Raw genomic sequence first — 23,511 nt, 5'->3', positions numbered from 1 at the left:
AAGAAGTAGTCGATCAGAAACCATTTTTTCATCATTTATTTGTTCACAAATTTTGTGATATAAAAACACATTTTCATTGCTAATACTCCAAAATGAACCTCGAGCTATAAATATTGCACCGTGATCTTTACAATATTACATCTAATGTATGGTAAAACCAATCTGCAATTATGCTCTCCAGTGGGGGTACAACGTTTAGTTGCTCAAGGTGAAACATTTATAGCTCAAGATGCATTTCATATTACCAGTATCATAATATATATATATATATGCTTTTTTATATATACCATAGAACGGCTTTTATTTTATTCAACAAATTTTTAAAAATTAAAAAATTCTAAAAATAACAAAACATCATGTAGTTAGACTTGTTCATGGGCCGGGTGGCCCGACGGGCCGGCCCGGCCCGGCCCGACCCCCGAACGGGCTTGAACAGGCTTTTTGGCCCGCGGGCTTAACCTCGGGCCAAAAAGCCCGGCCCGCAAAAAATTCGAATCGGGCTCGGGCTTTGCCAAAATAGCCCAGTCCGAGCCCGGCCCGGCCCGACCTATAGTTAAACCTAAGTAAACCCGACCTGACTTATAGTTAAACCTAAGTAAAAACCCTATGTGATGTCCATTTGAATAATTTTTTTGATTTGAGAAGGTTGTTGATTCACTTGTAGGCCCATTGTTCATTTAAATAGGGGAAAAACATCTGAATTAAAATAAATAATGTCTATTTAAATTAGGAAAATTTTGATTTTCTTTTATTAGGTCGAGCTCGGGCTTCGGGCTTTTTATCAGAGCCGGGCTCGGGCCCAAATTCTAGGCCCATTGGTTGGGCCGGACTCGGGCTCGGGCCTATTATTTTTCTATTAATGAACACTAAAAGCCCAGCCCGGCCTATGAACAGATCTACATCTAGTCAGTGTTTTTTGTAACCAATATAAATCGAGGGTCCAGACATTAAGAAGAAGAAAACAAAAGAATGACACTGGATGTGACCATGTCGTTGCATATTCTCCTCTTAAATGCATTTGTTCTCCGCTTTCTTCATGCAATCGCTCCGTGACTAACCGGTAATCAATTATGCAAAGAATTTTGATTCAAAGAATTTTGCCAACGGGTTGTGGTCGGGTTTAGCGTGGATTAATTTCAACTCAAACCCTGAAAAACTGGCCCGACCTACACACAAGTTGTTTCCACATTTTACCCACACAGCACCACCACCGTATAATAAGAGCCTCATCCTCATCAATGATAAAGAGATATTCTTTATGTGCAAATGTAATATCTTATGGATAGAGATGTGGATAATATTATCAGAACCCCTCTAACACAGCTAGTCTCTTTCTACGATGAAAATCAAACCCCACCAATCCAACGGTCAAAAATTGATCCTTACTAACTCGATTCTTGGAAACAAAAGTAAATTCATTAAAGACTCGATTCTTGGAAACAAAAAGTAAATTCATTAAAGACCAATTTCATGCCAGACTGCCATTAATAGGTCTGGGTCATTTATTCCAATCAGTTGATTTATTCCAGGAAAAGACGATAATGCACCTATTTTTCGTGTAAATTCTGATCAAGTCATGACATCTAAGCATGCATATTCCAATTGAGTTCTAACTGCTTCAATCTCTATCACTCACTCATTCACCTTCACATTCCTGATCTAAAGAGGGCACGGACATGTACAAACAGAATTGGGATCTGCTCCTCACATAGAGCGCCTTGCAATAACCTCACAGGCTTGGGAACATCTCCCGTAATTAATAACAGCTAAGTATGAGAAATGTGCGTTGGAGATGTTTCCAATGCACGGTGGGATGTTCCTGTTAGGTCGGTGTGAAACGCCATGTGTGAAGAACAGATCCGATTGTCTACAAAAGAACTTTATCAGCACCAATTTTAGTCGTCACTTCTCACTTGTCAGGGAGGGTTTTTTGAAGCAATGGCTTACGTTATTCTCACAAAGAAAACTCACTATGAACACTATTAAATGAAGCAAGGCACAAGGTTTTTAAAAAATTAAAACAGGCACTCTATTTGATACCGAGTTTCTTTGCACCACACCCATAACCACTTGTGCCCAAGGTTTTTAAAACCGGACCAGCCAGGGAATTAATATGGGGACCAGTTCCCTGGTTGAACAGTCCGATCATTCGGTTTGAACTGACAATCCATTTTAACTTAAAAAATAAAAAAAATGTCAAAAATCATTGTTTGGATTGACAATTTGATTTGATTGATCAGGTGTGTGGATCATTGACTAAATCAGCAGGTTTTGGCTAAAAAGTGATTTTAAGATGAAACAGAATTGGCTACCTGATTGGTTCCTGGGTTTTTTGGGTCTTAAAAACCATGCTTGTGCCTTTCCGATAAACTTCATATTGGTGTAAATTTCATGGGTTGGGAGTAGTGCTCCATATTCATGTCAATGGACTATTTTCTTTATTTACTTCAAATTTCTTGCTGCATTCCTCAACAATTCTATATGTTGTATTTGTTTATATTTTTTGGTTATAGAATGGGGTAGTCTAACCCCAAAACCCATTACCAACTATCCAATTGGCATCTTGCTATATCTATATTTATATTTAAAGTTGATTAATTAATGAGAAAACTCCTTATCAGTATCCTGAATTTTGGCTCAAGTGATAATTTGGTCCCCGAACTTTAAAATACGACAATCTAGTACCCAAACTTTCAAAATGCGACAATCTAGTACCTACCGTTAATGAACTATTAGTTATGTATATCACATGACCTCATGTGCGATTTAAGACTTTTGAAAATGTCAAAATTACCCTTGGAAATAAAACACATTGTTCATCATCTTCTTCCTCAAGAAGATGAAACATAGCCCAAGTTCTTTGTCACGAACACTTGCAACGACTTTGCCTTTCTCGCAAAGTCATTGCAAGTCTTTGCCAAGAACAAAAAATTCTAGGTTTTATACAACTTATTTTTATTTTCTTTTAATTTAACATAGTAATATTTTATTCCTACAGGTAAAAGAGAGGAGAAGAACTAGAAGCTGTCTTGATACTTGAGAGAGAAAGAGAGAGAGAGAGAGATCAGTGATGGTGGCTGGAGACTTTTCTCCTTTTCCGCTTTTCGGATTAGATAATTACAATAGTTAAAGGAAAACTTTTCTCCCAGAAATTGCTTTGGTTTTGGTCCGAAGATGATGAAATATTCAGAGGAGAACAAAGACAAAAGTGTTATCGCATGGATGAAAAAATTGACAGTTGGTTCTAATTTCAGTGGAAGGTTGATAAAGAAAATTAGATGACACTTAAAGGGCATTTATGTCTTTTCACATGCCACTTAATGACAGGTACTAGATTGTCACATTTCGAAATTGGATTATCGCATTTTAAAGTTTGGGGACCAAATTATCACTTGAACCAAAGTACAAAGTACTGATCAGGAATTTCCCCTTCCTTAATTATATTTATACTAGAATTTGAATTGAATTACATTTATTCAATTTAAATTGAAACCAATAAATTTAGGGTAAAATATAAAAACCTCCCCTAAAGTTTCTGACAATCATAAAAATCTCCCCTTTAGTTTCACTTTAACAAAATCCTCCCCTGAAATTTTAAAAAATTCAACAAAAATCTCCCTTTCATCACTAATTCAGATGAAAAACGTTAGACCAGTGCATCAATTTTTTCCAAATACTCATTTTACCCTAACAAAATCGACAACAACACACTCGAAATTGCTACTGTATTTTCGTTCTACTCGAATAATGCAGCTCTTCCTGATGGCCACCGAAACAATAACCCTCTGCTCTTAGTCGGGGTCACCGATGCACACAATATCACACGCATCCTAGCAAAGTACCCCAAATTCTCCATCTTCAATCAATACTTAGCTGTCACTCAACTCATCGTAGAGATCAACCAACGCAAGACCATCGCGGTCTGCGTAGTCTACAATGGTGGTATGTCAAACCTCCTGTCCAAGCACCTCTCCCTTTACACCATCAAATTATCAAAAACATCCAATCCCTTCATGTTCTCCTCGATTATTTTTAAGTCATGGGTCGGGTTGGGTCGGTTTACTGATGTTTTTCCAACTGACCCAACTTGGTCGGGTTACCTGAAATTGAAACCAAAATCAACCCTGTGTTAAGCAAAATCGACCTGATCGGTTTGAGTCGGTTTGGGTTGGTTTCAGCTCTACTTAGTGGTGATTTAGTTGTTGTTTAAGTGTTCATTTCTGGCTCTACATTCCCAAAGGAAACCAGCATTTCCTTAATGTTTTGTGACTCATCCATGGATCCAGTTGTGGAGGGAGAAAAGTTTGAGAGACAACTTAGTTAAGAAGGTTGTAGGTAGGATAGAGACAACTTAGTTAAGTAGGAACTAAGTAGGTTATAACTACTAACTAGGAACTAACTATTAAGTCAGTTCGGTTTGGGTCGGTTTCGGTTTTCACACATGAAAACCGAAACCAAACCGAATCATCGGTTTATGATTTTTTATAACCCGAAACCGACTGGTGCTGAAGAAAACCCAACTGACTCGGGTTGGGCCAGTCCGGGTTGGTCGGGTTGGGTCTTCTTATGAACAGTCCTAAGTATTTTGGTGCACAGAAGTAGCATCAAATGACAAATGTTACGGTCTTGACTGCCACCATGTTCCAAGCCACTGGCTCCACCTCCAACGCTTCTAGCTTCGTCAACATCACTAATCTCAAAGGCAATAAGGTCGGCTTTAGAGCCGAATTCAACCACGACAAGGTCATGGCATCTACTGAAGACGAAGCCCCCACTCCGGGCCCCAGCTAGCTAAACCTCACATCTCTAATGTCAAAGCGAGGTTGTAAGGTTTTCACGGATATGCTAGTGGCTTCCGAAGCTGAGCAGACATTTGACAACAACATTGAAGGAGGGTTAAAGGTGTTCTGCCCCACTGACCAGGTGTTTAAGGACTTCATGCCCAAATACAAGAACCTAACAATGGATGGGAAGAATTTGTTGTTGTTGTATCACGGAATTCCTGTTTACCATTCCATGGAAATGTTGAGGTCTAACAACGGAGTTGTGAACACGTTAGCAATAGATGGTGCCAATAAGTATGATTCCACAATTCAGAATGACGCACGAGTTGGTAAAATTGGAGAAGATTGTGACAACCAAGATAACGAGGACGTTGCTAAACCAGCATCCTCTAGCAATTTACACGATTTACAAAGTGTTGTTACCCAAAGAGTTATTCAAAGCTTCGCCAATGCTAGCTCCAACACCGGCGCCTATGGTTGCTAAGTCTCCCAAGGCACCGAAGCATGTGTCACCACCAATACCAGAGTCCACATCTCAGAATGGTGAACTATCTGATCAAACCGTGGCTGGAGACAAAAGCATTGTTAGATTTAACGGTGAGAGATGGACAGTAGCAGTTTTGGATGTGTTGCTGCCGATTTGACTAGGGTAAAATGGGTATTTGGAAAATCTAGGGGAGGATTTTGTGATGGAAGAGAGGTTTTTGTTGAATTCTTTAAAAATTCAGGGGAGGTTTTTATGATTGTCAAAAACTTTAGGGAATTTTATGCATAAATTTAACTCAAAATGATAAAAATATTATATAATTTATAAAATAATCTAAACAGGTTTTGATATTGTATATCAGGCAGGATTGTATTTATATTCAATCCAATCATATAAATTGATTGAATTCAAAACAACCTTAGGGCCTCTTTGAGAGGGGCTGAGCTGAAAATTCAGCCATTCAAAGAGGTTGAACCAGATGGTGTTTAAAATGACTAAAGAACAGCTGATTTGGGTTCTCCAGATTTTTCATCATATATAGCTTACAAGTTACAATACAGGCTGTTCGTGTAGGGCTCACCTCAAAAGGCCAAAAACAAAAGTGTTGCACTTCAGCCCTCCCAAACGGGCACTTAACCGGATTGGTTCGAATTCGGTCAAATGGATATGGTTTGCAGACTAACCGGGAACAGACTGAGCCCACCAGACACATGCATTTACTGTTACTAACTCTGGCACCAAAGAACTCTTCATGCTTAAATGTTTTTCACCGTAAAAGCGCAGAAGTAAATGCTCCCGAGTGCTCTGACTCCATCTTGTCCGTATTCTTCATGACTTTGAACTGAAGTATTTAATTAGGGAGCGTCTCTCTCTCTCTCTCTCTTTTGAATAAGAAAAAAAATTGTAAAAAATGTAAAATTACTAATTTCCTCTGACTCACTAATGGAGTGTATGTAAAACTGAAATGACCAAACAGCCCATTCAAGATTCTTTAGACTAACAACAATAAATATCACAATGATGAAACTTGCCATTCTAAAGCATTAATTGTTCTCAAAATTAACCTTGTCCAAAGAAAAATAGAAAATTGAGAGAAACATGTAACTATGTAAGAGTTAAGATTTTAGAAGAAAAACTAATTAAATTGGTAAAATAGTCTTACAAATTTTAATTTGGGGTTTTATTAGAAATTAGCGGAACGGAATTCTAAAGGCAGGGACAAAGTGATAGAATCCTTGTCACAGAACAATGTTCAGGGGTTTAAGTGTCATTACCTCCAAGTAAGTTTCTAAATATCGATATACGTCGATATGCCCTCGGCCTGTGTCGGTGATTTTTTAATGTTTTATTTATTTATTTATTTTTTTAAATCAGTTTAGAAGAGCCAGTTTAAGGCCCAGTTACCCTGCTGACCCAATACAACCCCTGTAGGGATGACATATCGGGAAACTATCAACACAATACATATCGGCCGATACAGGTTGATACTTTGAACCTTGCCTCCAAGTACAAAGTGGCTGTTTGTAATTTAGTAATTTACTCCTTACTCTTTTTATGATTTGTCATGCCACTGTTCCTAGAGAAATATTAGCCAGGAGATAAAGAGAATTTTAGTATAAAATTGCTGAGCCCTCATTCTCAGACTTTACATTGAGAAATGGGTACCAAGGATATGGAGCCAAAGTATTAGCACTAAGGCTTTGTTTGTTTTTAGTGCAAATCTGGATAGGGTGCAAATTTTGCACTAGTTTGGCATCAATTTGTTTATAACTATTATTTGCACATCATCATCATCCCTACCTTATCTCTACTATATGGGATCGGCTACATGAATCATATTTTGCTAATCTTAAAGTCATATCCACTGCTACATTATTAGTGTTTAAATTATTTCTTATTACTTCTATCTATGTCCTTTTTGGTCTACTCCAAGCTCTTCTAACCCCTTCAATGTGTAACAAATCACTACTTCTAACCGGTGCAGTTGGTGGTCTTTTATGTGGTGCAAATTTTACATCTAAAAAGTTAATGCAAAATTTGCACCACCTTCCTCCTACTTTGATTCTCATATAAAGTGGAGATCACATCCTTTTAATTCCTATTCCAACTACTTGTGGTGGACTACATGAATCCTAATTTTCCATCCCTTTCTATTCAATGTCATATCCATGTTAAAGTTATGAATTCTTAAATCATTTCTTACTACTTCCATCCATATTCTTTTTGATATTGAACTATCTTACATTGTTCCTACCTCCATTCTCTTTCATATATAGCGAGGATCATTATCATTTTACTTCTCATAAAAAAATAAGACAAAACCATCAAAAGGAGAAAGCAAAGTAACTTGGAGCAAAACAAAAAGAAGGAAAAAAATGACAAAATAGAATCTGAAGCAAAAGGAAAGTAGGAAATTAGAATTTACGCTCATTCGCAGTCCCCTGAATTTGCACTAGTGCAAATGAAGTCTAAGGACAAAAAAAAAAAAAAACCTTAAAATTTATTTCTTTTCTACCTGAAATGGATGAGCATTTTACACCCAAATTGCAATTCAATGCACCAATAATTATACCATTAATAAGATAAAACGAAACTACAGAGAGAATTTTAGGTTACATAAGATATCAATTACAAAATGTTTGTTTGCTTTTTAATCACTATTACACTTAATAATAAAATATTCCAAACTAACAGTTGCAATTAAAGGCCTCCAATGCAAACTATAGACCACAAGACTAATATCCAAAGCCACCATAAAAGTTCAACACATTACTTTCTTCATATGGTGAAGTTTAGCCTTATAACGTAGCCCTTCTTGTCCAACTTGGCTTGGGCTCATCGATTTTGGTTTGGGCTGTAACTTGGCGGGCTTACATTGACCATTTGCTAAATTGGAATGACTTGACCCAAGGGCCCGGCCCAATACTGTATGAAGTCTTCAAATAAGCTAACCAACTTGCACCCAGCCTAGTGGTTCTGGCGGGTGGCCTATCAAAGTTGACGAGTTCAAAAAGCTCAATATCGAATTGTCAAACTTTTGTTAGCCTAAAGTTAAGTTAGTTCAGCCGACTTTGTCATTGTGAATGGAGGGTTCATTAAGTGCAAATTATAGAGCCTATATATAACCATGGAACAGCTCTTATTACCCCAAAAAAAAGAAGAAAAAAAAAACATGGAACAGCTTAGTTCAACTTGACCCACAGATTTAAAGGAAAAGAAATCAATAAGGATATGTCTGGTTTCATAAAAAATAAGAAAGAAACAGAATGTTGAGGGGAAAGTTTGATTTTTATGATTCCTTAGCTCTACAGATAAAAAACATGCTCTGCTGTATTTGCACTGTTTATGGATCCTTAAGCTCAAGTTGGAAAATTTATAAATACAAATATATATAAAATAATACAAAATACAAGATTTTGCACTCAACATATATTTGCACTCCTTCCCAATTGAGCTTTGGGAAAAGTACAATTATACAAATATAAATATGTATACAAGGTTTTATACTTTATATATCAGTGTTCTCAAACACTAATATAGGTCCAGTTGACTCGGCTGGTTGAATTGCTCGAATTGTTATCCGATCAAAATTCTAGATCCGGTTGAGTAAAACCCAAAAAAAAGTCAAAATTCATTGACTTGGTCAAAACCGTCCAATCTAGACAGTTGAACTATTGACCCAGTCGACCTAGTGATCTAGTTGCGGGTTGCATACTAATTGTGTATGCAAACTTTGGGAGGCCATGACTTTGTACTCCAATGTCTGATTGAGGTGATTTTTTTTTTATTCTGGGAGTAACTTTTCGAGATCTGTGTATCCATAGGCACCTTGCCCCACTATTTTTGCAAAAAAAAAAAACCTTTTTTGGCCTCAAGTCAAATTTTTAATATTTTACAAATATAAAATAATACATATATCATATCTAAAACATAATTATACATTATTTATTGATATTAATATGTATTTGTACATACACGCATATATACTTAAAATATATAAACACTGACGTGGCATGGTCTGACCCGTTCGACCCAGAGGCAAAAATGGTTCAGCCTCTGGATCGGTTTTTAAAACAATGGTACATATTTATATTTGTAGTCCCAAACTGAGCCTTAAAAAGACTTTTTCTACTGAAATTCTCTCTTATTTTCTGAAAATTTTTAAAAGCCAACTAATGCTGCCACCAGGGTTGGGGGGGGGGGGGGGGGGGTTAAGGGGATGGGGGATGGGCTACCACTGCTATATAGCCCGTTGATTGAAGTTGAAGCAAAACAATAATAATAATATTATTATTATTATTAATGTTGTTATTATTATTATTATTATTATTATTATTATTATTATTATTATTATTATTATAAAGATAATGCAAAAAAAAAATGAGTGAATTATCAAAAGAGAAAACCTATAATCCCAGAAAGGTATGACACCACGAGAGCTTTGATCAGTCACCTAATTGGCTACCTACCACTTTAACCACTTTTATGATATTGATTGATTAGTTATGAGTTTATTATTGGGGCAAATGCATTTGGAGAATAAATAAATGAATTCTGAGGTGGACTCTAAAAAGGCTTTTATTTTTTAGTACTATGTCTTATCAAAACCATTCATGTGAGTTTGTGGTGGATTTTTTAGAGGGTGTTCCATCTTATGGTTGGTTTTGCTCTTTAAATTTTAAAACAAAAACAACTATCAAATCAGAAAAAAAAAACAATATAATCTTGCTGATGTGACCGTTGTTTTCAACCATGCTGTCAAATACCTCCTCACTCTTCTATATTTGAATTGGACTGAATTGTCCATGTTCCTATATCCCCACATCAAAAATGCAATCTTAATTTGATGAATTATCAACATACAATTATCTAACATAGGACCCCATGAGTCATATTTCAATTCTGTTCAATGTCATTTGTATGGTTAAGTTCACATGAATAGGGGTCTGAAATCGAAACAGCCCATTCCAATTCTAACTGTTTGACCGGGCAGAATCAGATTTCATTTCCATTCCTGGTGGAATGACAATGACCATTATCTCCCCCCTCCATTGGGAATGAAATCTCATTCCAGTTTATTCCAATTCCCATTCTGAAATCTGAATACTGTTTAAGCCAAAGAGACTATGAAAATGAACCATTCCGACTACCACTAAATCAAAAACACCCTAAGGCTATGTTTTGTTTGAAGGAAAAAATAGGGAAAGAAAGAGAAATGTAGAGAAACCTTTACAAACCCTGTATAAGTTTCTCAACCTTTTTCCTTCCTTTTCCTACATTTTCCTTCAAACCAAACAACCTAAAGTACAAGTTATTCTAATTTTCTAACCCGTCCTTTTTTGCTTGCCCCCAGCTCCTCTACACCCATGGAATTTGTAACAGATTACTTCTGTCCAAGTACCGCAAATAATGGCATTGAAAAGGCAATTTAAAATTTTAAGATAAACATTGAACGTTGGGGTGGTAGTCAGGAAATGCATAGACATAACGATATGATTAAAATATACACGGGCATTTCAAAAAAAAAAAAAAAAAAGAATTACATAAATCCCAAAAATGTATTAATAACATTAAGGAGCTGCTTGAGCCCGTGGTGTTGCATATTTAGAATCTATGTAGGCCCCATGCAAGTGATTTGATTTCATAGACTTGAATTCAAATCTTTGTACCACCCTTTACATAGGGACAGGGATCTGCTACTACCAAAAAACGCTCCCAACCCTGTCCCAACCGACTGCACCTGCACATGGGGAACATCTCTCTTGTCATCCATGCGAGATCTTCCCAATGTATGGCTGGGATGGCCGGTTGGGACGTTATTGTGACTGTTGGTACCTGATGGAGGGGGTGCTGGGAAACATCTTTTTTGGCATCTAACCCTAATAGGGGCCGCTTCCACTTCGGTTGTCTTTTGCTGTCTAGTAGCACCAAGTGTTCTAGACTAACAATTATGCAGTGTGATATATGTCAAACATGTCTCAATACATCTCTTACCCTGCGATACAGATACTTAAATATCTTTAATGGCTATCTGCATACAAAGTTACTAACAAGCAGGATATAAGAATAAGTTGATAATCTCCAGGGAAGAAGAGGGTAAATACAACAATTGAATACAGCCATTAACCCTTCAATGAACTTGAAACTTGAGTCTACAAGGAGAATTGACACCCTCATACTGTCATGCACATCAAATTCACAAATCCTTAAAGAATTAATATACAAAGAGAATCAACAGTCTCCACACGCATCGGATTCAAAAGTTTTCACATGAATTGGACATTTCAGGAAATTTTTAGACGAAATTATATTATGCTTAGAGGCCCAACCACAAGCCTCTCTTTTCAATAAGGGTGAACATTCATCATATTTTCACCACCCGTAAACCAAATGTAGATAACAAGCACACTCTTCACGAGCTTATGTACATCAGAGATCTTTTTAGAAGGGCAGACACGAAGAAAGAATTAACACAAGTATTTGCTGACACACGTTCACAAGTCACAACACAACTGGCAGCCCATTTCTCCCTCCTACATTATAGAACATCTCTTCTGATTTTCACCGCTTGTAAGTGGCGAATTCTGGTCCAGTAAACCACATTTGGCATCTGTTGAGTTTAATCCATACTGCAACACAATCATAAAATTACTCAGATGACAATTTCAGACTCATGCATAGAGTTGACACTAACTAGCAATATGGAATAAAAAAGTTCTTTCATTAATGAAAAGCTTGTAGAATCTTATGCATAAAAAAACTTTTCTTATGCATTCCTATTTCAAAGTACACGTCTAATTATTCAGAAGACAAAAGTGTATCTGCTAAAACAATATCTTTATTTCACAAGTTAGAAAATGATTACATATATGGTCACAGACTCACAGTCACACGGATTTGACAGATCAAATCAATAAATAACCCAGGATTCTTCAACATGATTTGGGGCTCCAAATTAGCACACTTGTTTATACAGTCCTGCTGCAACTCTGTTAAATGGCACTAATTCGGCTTAAAAGTCTTTTCTCGGGACAAGTTTTCAAATGAAAAGTTGGAAAATTTGATGTGTAGGCTAATATCACTCAGTGGAAGTGTCAACACAAGGTGGGTTAGAGGGCTGATGTGGACAAAGGGATTGAACAAGTGGCCAATCTGGAGTACTTCTATCTATGAACAGCTCAAATCAGGTAAATATCATCTATGTGACAGGTCATGTAGGGACAAATCCGAACTGACTAGATTGGGAAACCTACTTTCATTCCTTATATAAACATAATATATATATATATATATATATATATATATATATATATATATATATATATATATATATGCTTGCCTACTGGGTTAAAGAACACACCCAAAAAGATACAAGGGAAAAAAGTGTTGCATGGACATGGACACAGGAATCAGAATTGATGCATGTCTAGGAGTCTGCCTTGACAAGAAAAAACAAGGGCTCACAGATACACCTAGAGAAAAGCATAAACAAATAAAATAGTCCATATTTTTTGTATTCTAGCATTATATACCCATATAATAAACAATTATATCACCTTTTCTATTTCATCTTCATGAAAGATTAGAATGCAGCAAGATTGGGTGACGCCTGAAGACTACATAAAGTTGAACTTTGATTGGAGTAGATATGATAACCCGGAATCATTGGGTGTGGGAGGTATTTTCATAGATGAGGAATGTCATATACTAGCTTTTTTTTTCAGGTTTGGAAGGTTTTGGAGACTCTACAAAGGCCGAATTAATGGCTGTTCACTATGGGACGCAAAAGGCAAAAGAGATGAATTTAAAAAGATTAGTTGTTGAAGGTGATTTTCAAGTGGTGATAGGGTGATTCAGAGATGAGAAGACAGCAGTTTTGACCTATAGATGTGTTAAAGCAAATTAAATTGTTAAAAAGGAATATGGTGGTAAGCTACCAGTAGGTGCTATTTGTGTACACCATCTCCTGTTCATATAAATAAAATTTGTTACTGTTATATATAAAAAAAAAAAGGTCTAGAACTTTATCTTTGTCACTTGATAATGGTTTCTAGGAAAAAATGGCAGTATGGCATTCTTTTTATGTTAAATAAGCAAAATGTTTTACTTTAAAGTGTCCATGAAGAACCCATAAAATAACGGCGTGCAAAAGATGTCCAACATGGACACTTCAACCACTTGGGAGAATCCATGCAATACTGAGAAAAGGTCTATGAAACCAGATGCAATCGATCTTGCAGAAGAGGGTAGGAAGAAGATTGACTTGTCTTGGGGTTCTATGTTTCTGGCTCAGACATTACAATTTACACATGGTTTTTGTGTAGAATATACTTTGCCTTCTATTTAGACTGCCTGGGGCAGTCCTAGTCTGCTACTAACAAACAATGCCAGACACTTCATAGTCTTGTGCCACCTATACTCAACACATGAATTCATAAAAGTTTGCAAAACAATTATGTTCAGAAGTGCTTGTTTCTCATTGTTGAAGACAGTGCATAAAACTGTGATGTAACAAGCACTGTTTTGTTACCAGAAGATCTGGACCCTCCTAGGTTTGCTTTTCTGAGAACCTATGTGCTTTGGACCAACCTTTTTGACTTGTATCTAGCACAACATAATAATGATTTAACAAACCTCCAAAACACTTACAAGCTTTGACATGGAAAGACCTCTGAAAAAGGCCCATCATAATTTACCATCCTAACAAAACTACCATACATGATTTTCAGTGTAAAAGCCCTACATCGCCCCTGCACACTGCCATCCTGAGCACCACAATCAACCAGCCAACGTTAAGGAGCACCAAATTCCTAAATATCTTTCTAAAGAAAGAATATGTACCAACTATATTTTTAGCAATTCCTGAACACAATTAATTACTTCAAAAAATAATTCCTACCAAATTAAATCCTCAAACTAACAAATTTCTTGGAGACTCTACAATGTCGTGTCCAAGCTAATCAATAGTTAGATGGTGAATAATAAAGACTTAGGCTCTTCGCTGGTTTCAACCTGGGTGACTTGAAGAAATTGGCCAGAATTAAAGTTGACTTCCCCATTTCATTGTCAACCTCCTATTACAATCACCCCAAGACAGGAGAGTGAGTACATCCTAAACTTTGATGAAAGTTTCAGGAAGACTATTGAGGGTTCATCCAAAGCTGGAATTGGAGAAATGGACATTTGGCTTCAGTATTTAGTGGCCCTTCCAAGGCAGATGGCACTGCAGAATCAGAGACTCGAGCCTCCTTGAAGGCCTCAGAATTGCCAAGTTGCAGTAGTTTAGATCTAATGTAGTGGAAATGGACTCAAGGAATGTCATAAATTGGGCATCTGAACATACCCTTGGTCCTTGGAAGCTCTCTCACCTTTTGTTAGAAATTCGTGAGATTTCCTCTTGCTTGCGAAGTAGTTTCAGATGGATTCCCAGTAAGGTTCAAAGTATCGATATGATACGCCCCGTATCGGACGTATCGTATTGTATCTTTTGGTCTCGATACACCTATTTACAGGTGTTTCAGGACCCCCATTTAATTCAATAAAAAAACACTTAAAATCATCTCCAGAAATCAAGTTTTGAAAAAAAAAAAACTAAACAAAACATTGAGCAGTGAGTTTTTAGTACCGATACACCACTGTCGATCCACAGGGGTGTATTGATACTTTGAACCAAGATTCCCAAATAGTCAAAACAATTGGCAGATAACCTAGCAAAATCCCGGTTGGGAAGGAAAGTTCGTATGGTGCAGTGTTTTAAAAGTGCAAGGCACAAAAAAGGCGCAGGGGTCAATTTGCGCCTGAGGCGCAAGGCGAGGTGCGCGCCTTTTTGAAGCAAGGCGCAAAAATACAAAAAAAAAAGCTAAAAAATAAAAAATAATGTCAGAAAATTCAAAAAAATAAATAAAAAATATTAAACATAATATTACTAAAAAATATAAAGTTAAATTTTAAAATAATGTTTTAAAAACCTATTATCTAAAATTAGAATACATAAACATAAGATGTAAAGCATATTCAAATGAGAATTTAAAAATAAAATCAAACATATAAAACATTTTCAAGCATGTAAAACCTCTAATCTCTTTTTTCACTCAATTGTAGTACTTCACATAGCTAATGTAATGTAAAACATATTACATTCCTGATTCTACGAGCCGCCTTTGTGCCACACCCCTCGAGGCAAGCCCAAACAAGTCCACATTAGGTCTTAAATTCTTAGTTTTCACACAAAAAATAATGATTTTATAGTTTTAATTGCTTTTTAAGGAGACATTTTATTAGGATGAATGAATGAACTACATTACCGAATTGCTTTTTAAGAAGACATTATGTTAAAAAAAAAAGCAAAAAAGCGCCAAATTTTCAAAAGGCGCACGCCTGGGCTGAGGCACAAGGCGCATACCATGAAATGCGCCTAGGCACGCCTTTTAAATCACTGGTATGGTGCAAACACATTGCCAATTAATTTTGTTTTTTGATAAGTAATACATTTCCAAGTAATTAGTGGGTTTTTTTTTTTGTTAGTTAACAAGGCGTTGTAAATCTCCTCATGTTCATCCCTCCCTTTCTTTTAATGAAATCAGTTATTTTTCTCAAAAAGGGTGCTTATCTAGGTGACTAGACACCTCTAGGCCACAAAGATAACTAGGCATGCATCTTATTGTAAATGTTATTACTACAGCTACATATAATTACTATGTCTGTTTATGCATCCTATCATATACTATACATATTGTAGCATTCTTTAGTTGCTAATAATGTTTTGACATGCAATTTCTCCATTAAATACTTTTGTTAAATGTTGTGTTCAAATTATTAAAATAATTGATTTAAAATGCTAATGTTTTTTAGATGCAATGACTTGCTATGTTTTGAGATGAAAATTTGCAATTTGTTGCATGTTGATTGATACATAAAACTAGGGAAGTAACCTCAAGTTTATTTTTTCTTGGTAAAATTCTATCACTGAGGCTACTAAGCAACTAGGCACTAGATGCCTTGATAGATAGGTTGATAGGCACTTAGTTGTCACAATATAGCTTTAAAGGGACCCAAAACTTATGCTCAAATGGTGTAAGAATATTATTAGCCATATTAGTTTAGAGAAAACATTTACCATTGCTCTCTAGTTAGCTTCAACACTTACCAAGCCATAATGTATTGTTTCTTGCTGCTTCATGATACCAGGTTATCCCCAAACATACAACAATATAATGTGGAATGTCAATTATTCACCAAGCAAACCCAATCAACATCTATGTATACTTCCACCCTTAGATATCTGTAGTCAGAAAACAAGATTCCTCCACTTCATGAACCTTTTCAAGCCAGATACCATCCTTTCAATTTCCACTAGATGGAAGAAACAAACTGGTGCATATATTGGCTGACAATACTAACTATGCAAGAGATGTCCACTTGGGTTAGTAACAACCACCAAATCAACCTCAGTTACATAGCTTAATCTCTCAGAAGCTCTCCCTAATTAGGTGTCAGCCAATTATTGGGATCGGTTAAAGTATTGGCAGGTTTAACACCAAATATCTCAATTTCAATTGAAAGATCGAAGACATACTTGCACTAAGAAATGGAAATTCTCTTCTTATACCATGCCACCTCAATGTCCAAGAAATATTTTAGATACCAAGACCCTTAATCTCAAATTTAATAGCCAAAAACTTTTATGAATTTCAGATTTCAATAGGATATGTTACCTATAACAGCAATACTATTAACATAGACGATCAAAGTAGCCAACAATCTTCCCTCTCTTTTAATGAAAAACTGATGAAAATCAATCCTCTAATATACACCCTTAAACCTCTCAAGCTAGCCCCTAGATAACAACTCCACATCTCCTACACTTCTTTCTTAACACTTACTCTTACACTTCCATTCAGTCTATGACTTTTGTTCCATTACGTGTGTATGTGTGGTTATACACATGTAAGTGGACACTTGTTACCAACTGAATGGAAGTGTAAGAGTATGTATTAAGAAAAAAAAGTGTACATATGTCCATAAATAAACTTCTTTATATGAAAAACTTTTCCTTCACCTTCGAGACCACAGAAATCTAGATGGTGGCACACAAGCACCATGACACTTGGTCTTGCAAACTTGCATTTAAGAAGGCATTCTTAATAACCAGTTGATAAATAGACTTCTTTAAAATAGAAACCTTCGCCTTCACATCCTAGATCACAGAATTCAAGTGGTGCCACCATGTATACTTCATCCTACAAGTCTGCGTCCAAAAAGACATTCTTAACATCCAATCGATTAAATGAACAACCATAAGAAGATGCAATTGAGAATACTCTAATGGAGTCCATTTTCCAACTTGAGAAAAAGTTACATGGAAAACCACTTCTTATGCCTACCAACCTAACCTTAATATCTCTCAAAATCTGTCAGCCTTATATTTCACCATATACACATGTAAACCCTACAAGTTCCTTGCTTTTAAGAAGATTAACCAGCTCCAAGTATTGTACTTCAGTACTCCGGTACAGCAACCATCTCTGACATCAAATGCATTCATAAATATGCAAGACTGTAAGCAAATACATATTTGGGACTAGAAAAGGTAAAACCCATGGGGGGAAGCCAGGCTTCATAATCATTATTAATGAAAGAGAGAGAGAGAGAGAGAGAAACCAGTCATCATTATTTCCCTTTTTCCCAAGTTTTTTTGTGCAAGAAGCTGTCATACCATATATTCAACTATATTCCCAAAAAGAGGACACTAATCTTAGACAACTATAGGGCAGTCTTTAAAACCAATATTTTCAAACTGCTGTTGACCCAGATGGTCAGACCGTTCGGCCCGCGAACCGTCTTGGCAACCGGTTCCGTTTTACCCCAAATCCGGTCCTTGGCCAAAAACCGTTGAATTGATCAACGACCCGTTGACCTGAACAGTCAAACCGTTGACCCATTCGACCCGTTGAACGGTTTTTGACCGTTTTTATTTTAATTTTTATTTTTTTATTGGAGTGAGCTGTCCATCCGAACTGGATGGTTGAACCATCGACCCGGAAACCAGTGGCCAGAACAGTTCCGGGTCGGTCTTTAAAACCTTGTTTAAAACACATCCTAAATGAGAGACTTAGTATCTCTAGCCTTACAACACCTACCCTCTCTTTCTAACCAGGGAAGATGTCAAACCTAGGTGTTGTAAGGGCTGCATGTATGTAAGATTAGTATTCCACTTCTCAGTAACCTCTGAATACATACATAAATATGTATGCCACACATATGGAGTAGCAACATTTAAAGATGATTCGCAAATCTTTTTGAATGTTTAAGGATTTAATTCTAAGAGGATATAATTCTAAGCTTAAAAGTTGATACCTTTTCCCTCATACGTGTACTCCAAATGTCAGAGTGAGTTCCTTTGCTGTTAACTGAGGTTGAACCAGTTGTCTGGCTTATTTGCGGATTCAATAGTGGCTGCCTAGTTCTACCCCTAATAATAGCATAATCATCATCACTGTCATAGTCACGTCTCCTAGTGGAAACCATGGCCTGCAAGATCAGTGCCAGCAGCAGAGAAAGTGCCTGAATATGATATGAAGAATAACACGTTTTAGAACACTTTTGAAGATACAATACTATTAGATTCTATAAGGTAATGAAAAGCTACCCATGGAAACTAGGCTACCAGTATGGAATTCTTGATTTGATATGCAGTCAAACCATGTTCTATACATATGCTAGTACCAGCTAGGTGTTGTTGGTTGTGTTACAAGGAACAAATGTCTTTTTATGGAATCTGAGATGGCTGATTTGAAAGCCCAAGCACAGGCACAGTATACTTCATTTCTTACATCATGAGAAATATTTTAAAAATGTAACTAATGTAACATGTGCAGTGGAAAGGAGAATAAGCAAAGTAATAGATAATGTACATGGAATTTTATATAAGAAATACAGCAGTTTTGTAGAGAACATCATTGTACACGATTTCCGGTGTACATCTACACTTCAGCCATACAGTTACAATATTGGAACTTTACCTTTTTCAAAAAAAAAAATAACACAGTAGTAGTTGAATACTTGAATGTAAGATATTTGTGATAACATAAATTTTATCCAAAATATATCCACCATGTTTGAAAATTGAATAATAATAATATGATGTCCAATATAACCAATTTCCATATGTGGAACAAATCAAAAGATAATATTCTCATCAGCAAAGATGAAAGAAAGAAAAAGTTATCACACCATTGAATGCTACATATAATTCCCAATTCTCAGGTCTCCTCCTTAACTGCTTAATTCTTACAACCAAAACCAGCTGATCTATAATGCATTTATAGTGAATACAACATAAAATACAATATGGGGTAAGTTTGCATACAGTTCAGTATTAAGAACAAAAATGGTCAATACAGCAACAAAAGATTCGTTCAAGATGCATTTTTTTATGTGCACTTGCATTTAAAACTTTGGTGTATTTTTCGTGCAAATATATGTATGATAAACCAAATGTATAATAAATTTTCGTAATTTTTAAAAGCTAGTAAAATTTTCACTTATTAGCTAATCATGTAAGGCCTGACCCAAATGCAGGCCAGGGCCATCTTGGTTAAGACCCTCCCCCAGCCAAATATGCTATACTTGGTCCCTCTCAGCCCATCAAATTGCCATCACTAATGAAGCCTCTGCCAATCTGCTTCACTAAGTAATTGGTTTACAAGCTGAAGAAAATCCATTTTCTGGCCTTAAGCAATTTACAAGAGCTTGGTTAGACCACTTCCAGCAGAGTATTACTAAGGCTGGTTATTGTTCTTGGTTATGGTTCAGTCTTATTATATCTTCATCACTAGGAGGACCCAACTCTCCTCTTATGTGTTGATGGCATCCTTATTACTTGTGACAACATAAAGCACATGCAGCAGCTTAAGTTTCCCTACAGTGTTTATCCAAGATAAAGGATCTTGGACCTGTGGTTGATTTCCTAGGCTGGAGGTTCAAATCTTGCCACATGGATACTTTATAAAGAAAGTATACATTGGATGACAAGCAAATGGTTGCTCACTTGACAGATGACGAGTAAGTGGATATTCCCATTGAGTTTAATTTGAAATACTTCAAAAGGAAGATAGTGAGTCTCTACCAAATTCCACTCTCTATAAACATCTTGTAGACACTAAAACTCAGTTTTGATGCTAATGGCATAAAATATTCCCATCAGATATAGATCAAACCAAGAATATGAGTTAGCATGGTCCTAGAAGTCTAGAACTTTGAAGCAATATTTGTTTTGGAAAATAAAATGACCGCAACACATACAAATTCGTCACATTAACATGTTAGATACTAATAATAACCATATTCTCGATTAGTGCTTCACATTGTAATAGCTCACCATGTTTCTATGAAAAGTACATGCTTCATAGCAATTGTAAAAACAAATGCAAAACTAAGAAAAAAATGCATACCTGAATTGTAACCATAGTGATGCCAACCCACTTGCATATATCAATGTTATTCAAAATGAATGATCGCAGATTGTCAAGTTCCCCAGTTGGGTCATATGGAAGTTCCTACATAGGTGTAACACAACATCATCTAAGAGAAGATGCATTACAAGAAGGAAATTTCCCTAAATGGAATTCAAAACATCTCAGTGGCTTTAACTGTAAGACAAACTCACCTTCTCCCAGCTATGAACAAATACAATAAAAGCCACCAAAGCTGCTTCTAGTAAAATGAGAATAGTTTTAAGTAGGGTATACTGATGAAATTATGAGGTTAAGGAATGATGTAGAGAGAAATTGAATAATTAAATATGATGCAGAAAGCATTGATAAGCTTATGCAGATAACTTTATCAAACCCATTGAAATGTGAGTATGGATCGGGAATTTAGTCCAGAGGGAGCCAAAAAGAAAAAGAAAATCAGGTTATTACTTGAAAGGCACTTTCTAATGTATCTATAAAAATCTGTTACTTAAAAGACACCTTCTAGTGTACCTATAAAAAATAAGAAGGAAAAAAAAGAGGAAATAAATGCATATGCAGATTCTACCTAAGAAGATATAAAGAATATTAAGCTTATGTCGATTTCACATCTCAAATTGCTATCTCATATTAATGTTGATGTTACTTAGCCCAGATAAAAGAAAACTAAGGATCACATTTTAGGATACAAAACAAAGGCAACAGCCATTGACTGATTCAGCGGCAATGTGGCCAATGCAAGTAATTGAGCATAGCAGGATGCCAACTCCCATAAAAGAGTAAATGAACCTGTTAGTAAAACGGCACCATATTAATATTTATCCAGCACTATTCTAATAAAAGTAGCCAAACTATAAAGCTGAAACCTGTGCAATGCCAACAACAAAAATCACAACCAAACCGGATTGCAGAAATATTTAACAATTACAAAAACCCGACTTCGATCATTAGAACCAAATTCTAGGCTACATTCAAGAAAAAGAATACCAAACTGGTAAAGACATGGAACCCAATTGAAGCAATGAGTTAAAGAAAAAATAAAAACACTGAAATTCTGAAAAGAACTAACGAAAATCGAAACTACCATGGAGCAGGAAGTTTGTTCAATTCAAATTGGAGCCCGTCGTCTAGCCCAGAAACCAATTCTGCCGCCAAGTTCAACTGAAGGTTCTGCCCAAAAACCCTAACCATATCCGAATTCAACAAAAGAGGCACAGGAAGCTCCGGTGACGGAGCCGAAGGAGGAGGAGGAGGAGAAGGAAGAGGATTCTGAGAGTGCTTGTTCCATTGATTGAGCATCCATGCGGAGTAGATTATAATGGAGACCCCGACAAAGGTTTGTAAGAAATTCAGGAACTTCAGAAGAAAAGCGAGAAAGCTTCGAAAATAGTTGGAACGCATTTTGTTAAGCAAAATTCAAAGCTTTTCAAAGATCAGGAACAAAACCCTAATGCCTCTGCTAGTCATCAGTAATTGAAACCAAAGACTAGTAGATATCAGTTGCTTTTGCTTTTCAATTTTGGAAGTGAGAGCGGTAAGAGAATGGAAGCTCTGGAATCAGTTGGGAATATTAGAACTTTAGAAGAAGATACGACTTACGACGACTAAGGAGCTAGTGCTGTGGCCTGTGGGCGAAGTTGGGATTTCGTCATTACAGGCTGGGGTCGGGTTTCGACTTTCGAGAAACGAGCCGCGAAACGTCTCGGAAAGCACAAAGCACCAGGGACAGACAGATAAAACCGGTGAGGAGTGTGGACCCGATCCTTTGATATTCGCCACGTTGCCTTCGAGCGTGACTAACTTCTCGCACGTGCCGAAAGATTAATGGATCCTCTCACTTTCTCGACAAGAGTTTTAACCGATAAAAACCCACCCGTCAATTTTGATGAATAACACCTGATTGGCTATGTTTTCCATATATCATAATTTGGAGTGGAATCGGCATCCCGTTTGGTGGGGTGGAATCGGAATCCAATTTTCCCCAGTTGAGAGAGCAGTCATCTCCTCCTCCTCCCTTGGAAATGAGAATGTATTCTAAGCAATTTTGATTCCAATTCCCTTTGATTTTGATTCTACTTCCACTCTGAACCAAATAGGTGGGAATACAATATTCTAATTCCGATTTTGATTCTAATTTCGAATCAAAAGGATCCTTATATTCTGATTCTGAACCAAAATCTTGTAAATGGCATTTCTAAACCTTATATATTATATTATTAGGTCTTCCAATGCCAATGGATCGGGTCTGACCCAATGGACTTGAATCATTTGGGCTGGTTCTAGTTCCAAGACTATACTGATGGATCGATTCTTGTTCTTAATTTATTGTTCCAATTATTGTCGATTTATAACTAGTTCTACCTAGTACCGATTAAATGTATAATATTTTCAACAGGTTTATTATAATTATATCATCGAATCAATAACTATAGGTTTTTGTGAAACTATACGAGAGGCTTTTACTAAGGTTGTGTATGAAAAAGTTGGCACCAGTTCAATGATCAGTGGAAAATAGTAACAGGGTGGATTTAAATTTTCAAGATGATGATGTTTGGCCATCACAATGTAAAGTAAAAGGCTTCTACTCTCTCTCTCTCTCTCTCTTGATATTCTCCACCTTAGTCTACTTCACTAGCATCCTCTTTCTTCGTGAGGTCCCATTGTCCTCTAGCTCGATGAGGTCCCATTGTCCCATTATCCTCCAGCTCTGGCTTCGTGAGGTCCCACTGTTCTTCGTCTGCTTTCCATCGCTTTGGCCATTGTGCTT

The 23,511-nt window shown here is 36.4% G+C and overlaps 1 protein-coding gene and 1 pseudogene across 1 annotated transcript; one reads left to right on the top strand and one right to left on the bottom strand.

Moving 5' to 3' along the window:
* The first annotated feature begins 3,320 nt into the window (after positions 1-3,320).
* Positions 3,321-5,428, top strand: LOC104587659 (fasciclin-like arabinogalactan protein 2 pseudogene; annotated as a pseudogene).
* Positions 5,429-11,368: 5,940 nt separating this feature from the next.
* Positions 11,369-22,450, bottom strand: LOC104587647 (tetraspanin-20). Its single transcript, XM_010245343.3, has 6 exons — positions 21,829-22,450; positions 21,434-21,533; positions 20,939-21,019; positions 20,724-20,828; positions 18,628-18,834; positions 11,369-11,900 (listed from the first exon to the last, which is right to left on the bottom strand). The coding sequence occupies exons 1-6, from the start codon at positions 22,143-22,145 to the stop codon at positions 11,805-11,807; spliced, it is 906 nt and encodes a 301-aa protein (XP_010243645.1). The 5' UTR covers positions 22,146-22,450; the 3' UTR covers positions 11,369-11,804.
* Positions 22,451-23,511: the final 1,061 nt, after the last annotated feature.

Source organism: Nelumbo nucifera, chromosome 1 (genome assembly GCF_055504915.1).
Source record: "Nelumbo nucifera cultivar China Antique chromosome 1, China Antique-T2T, whole genome shotgun sequence".
NCBI classification, from domain to species: domain Eukaryota; kingdom Viridiplantae; phylum Streptophyta; class Magnoliopsida; order Proteales; family Nelumbonaceae; genus Nelumbo; species Nelumbo nucifera.
Note: the sequence above shows the minus strand (reverse complement) of the source record. Positions and strands in the feature narration are given on the sequence as shown.

Excerpts from the sequence above, each read along its gene's own strand:
- LOC104587647 (XM_010245343.3), bottom strand. The coding sequence starts at position 22,145 with ATGCGTTCCAACTATTTTCGAAGCTTTCTCGCTTTTCTTCTGAAGTTC. Across the intron at positions 21,534-21,828 it reads AACAAACTTCCTGCTCCATG|GTTCATTTACTCTTTTATGG; the intron begins GTAGTTTCGATT and ends TTTTACTAACAG. Across the intron at positions 20,829-20,938 it reads TTGTTCATAGCTGGGAGAAG|GAACTTCCATATGACCCAAC; the intron begins GTGAGTTTGTCT and ends ACACCTATGTAG.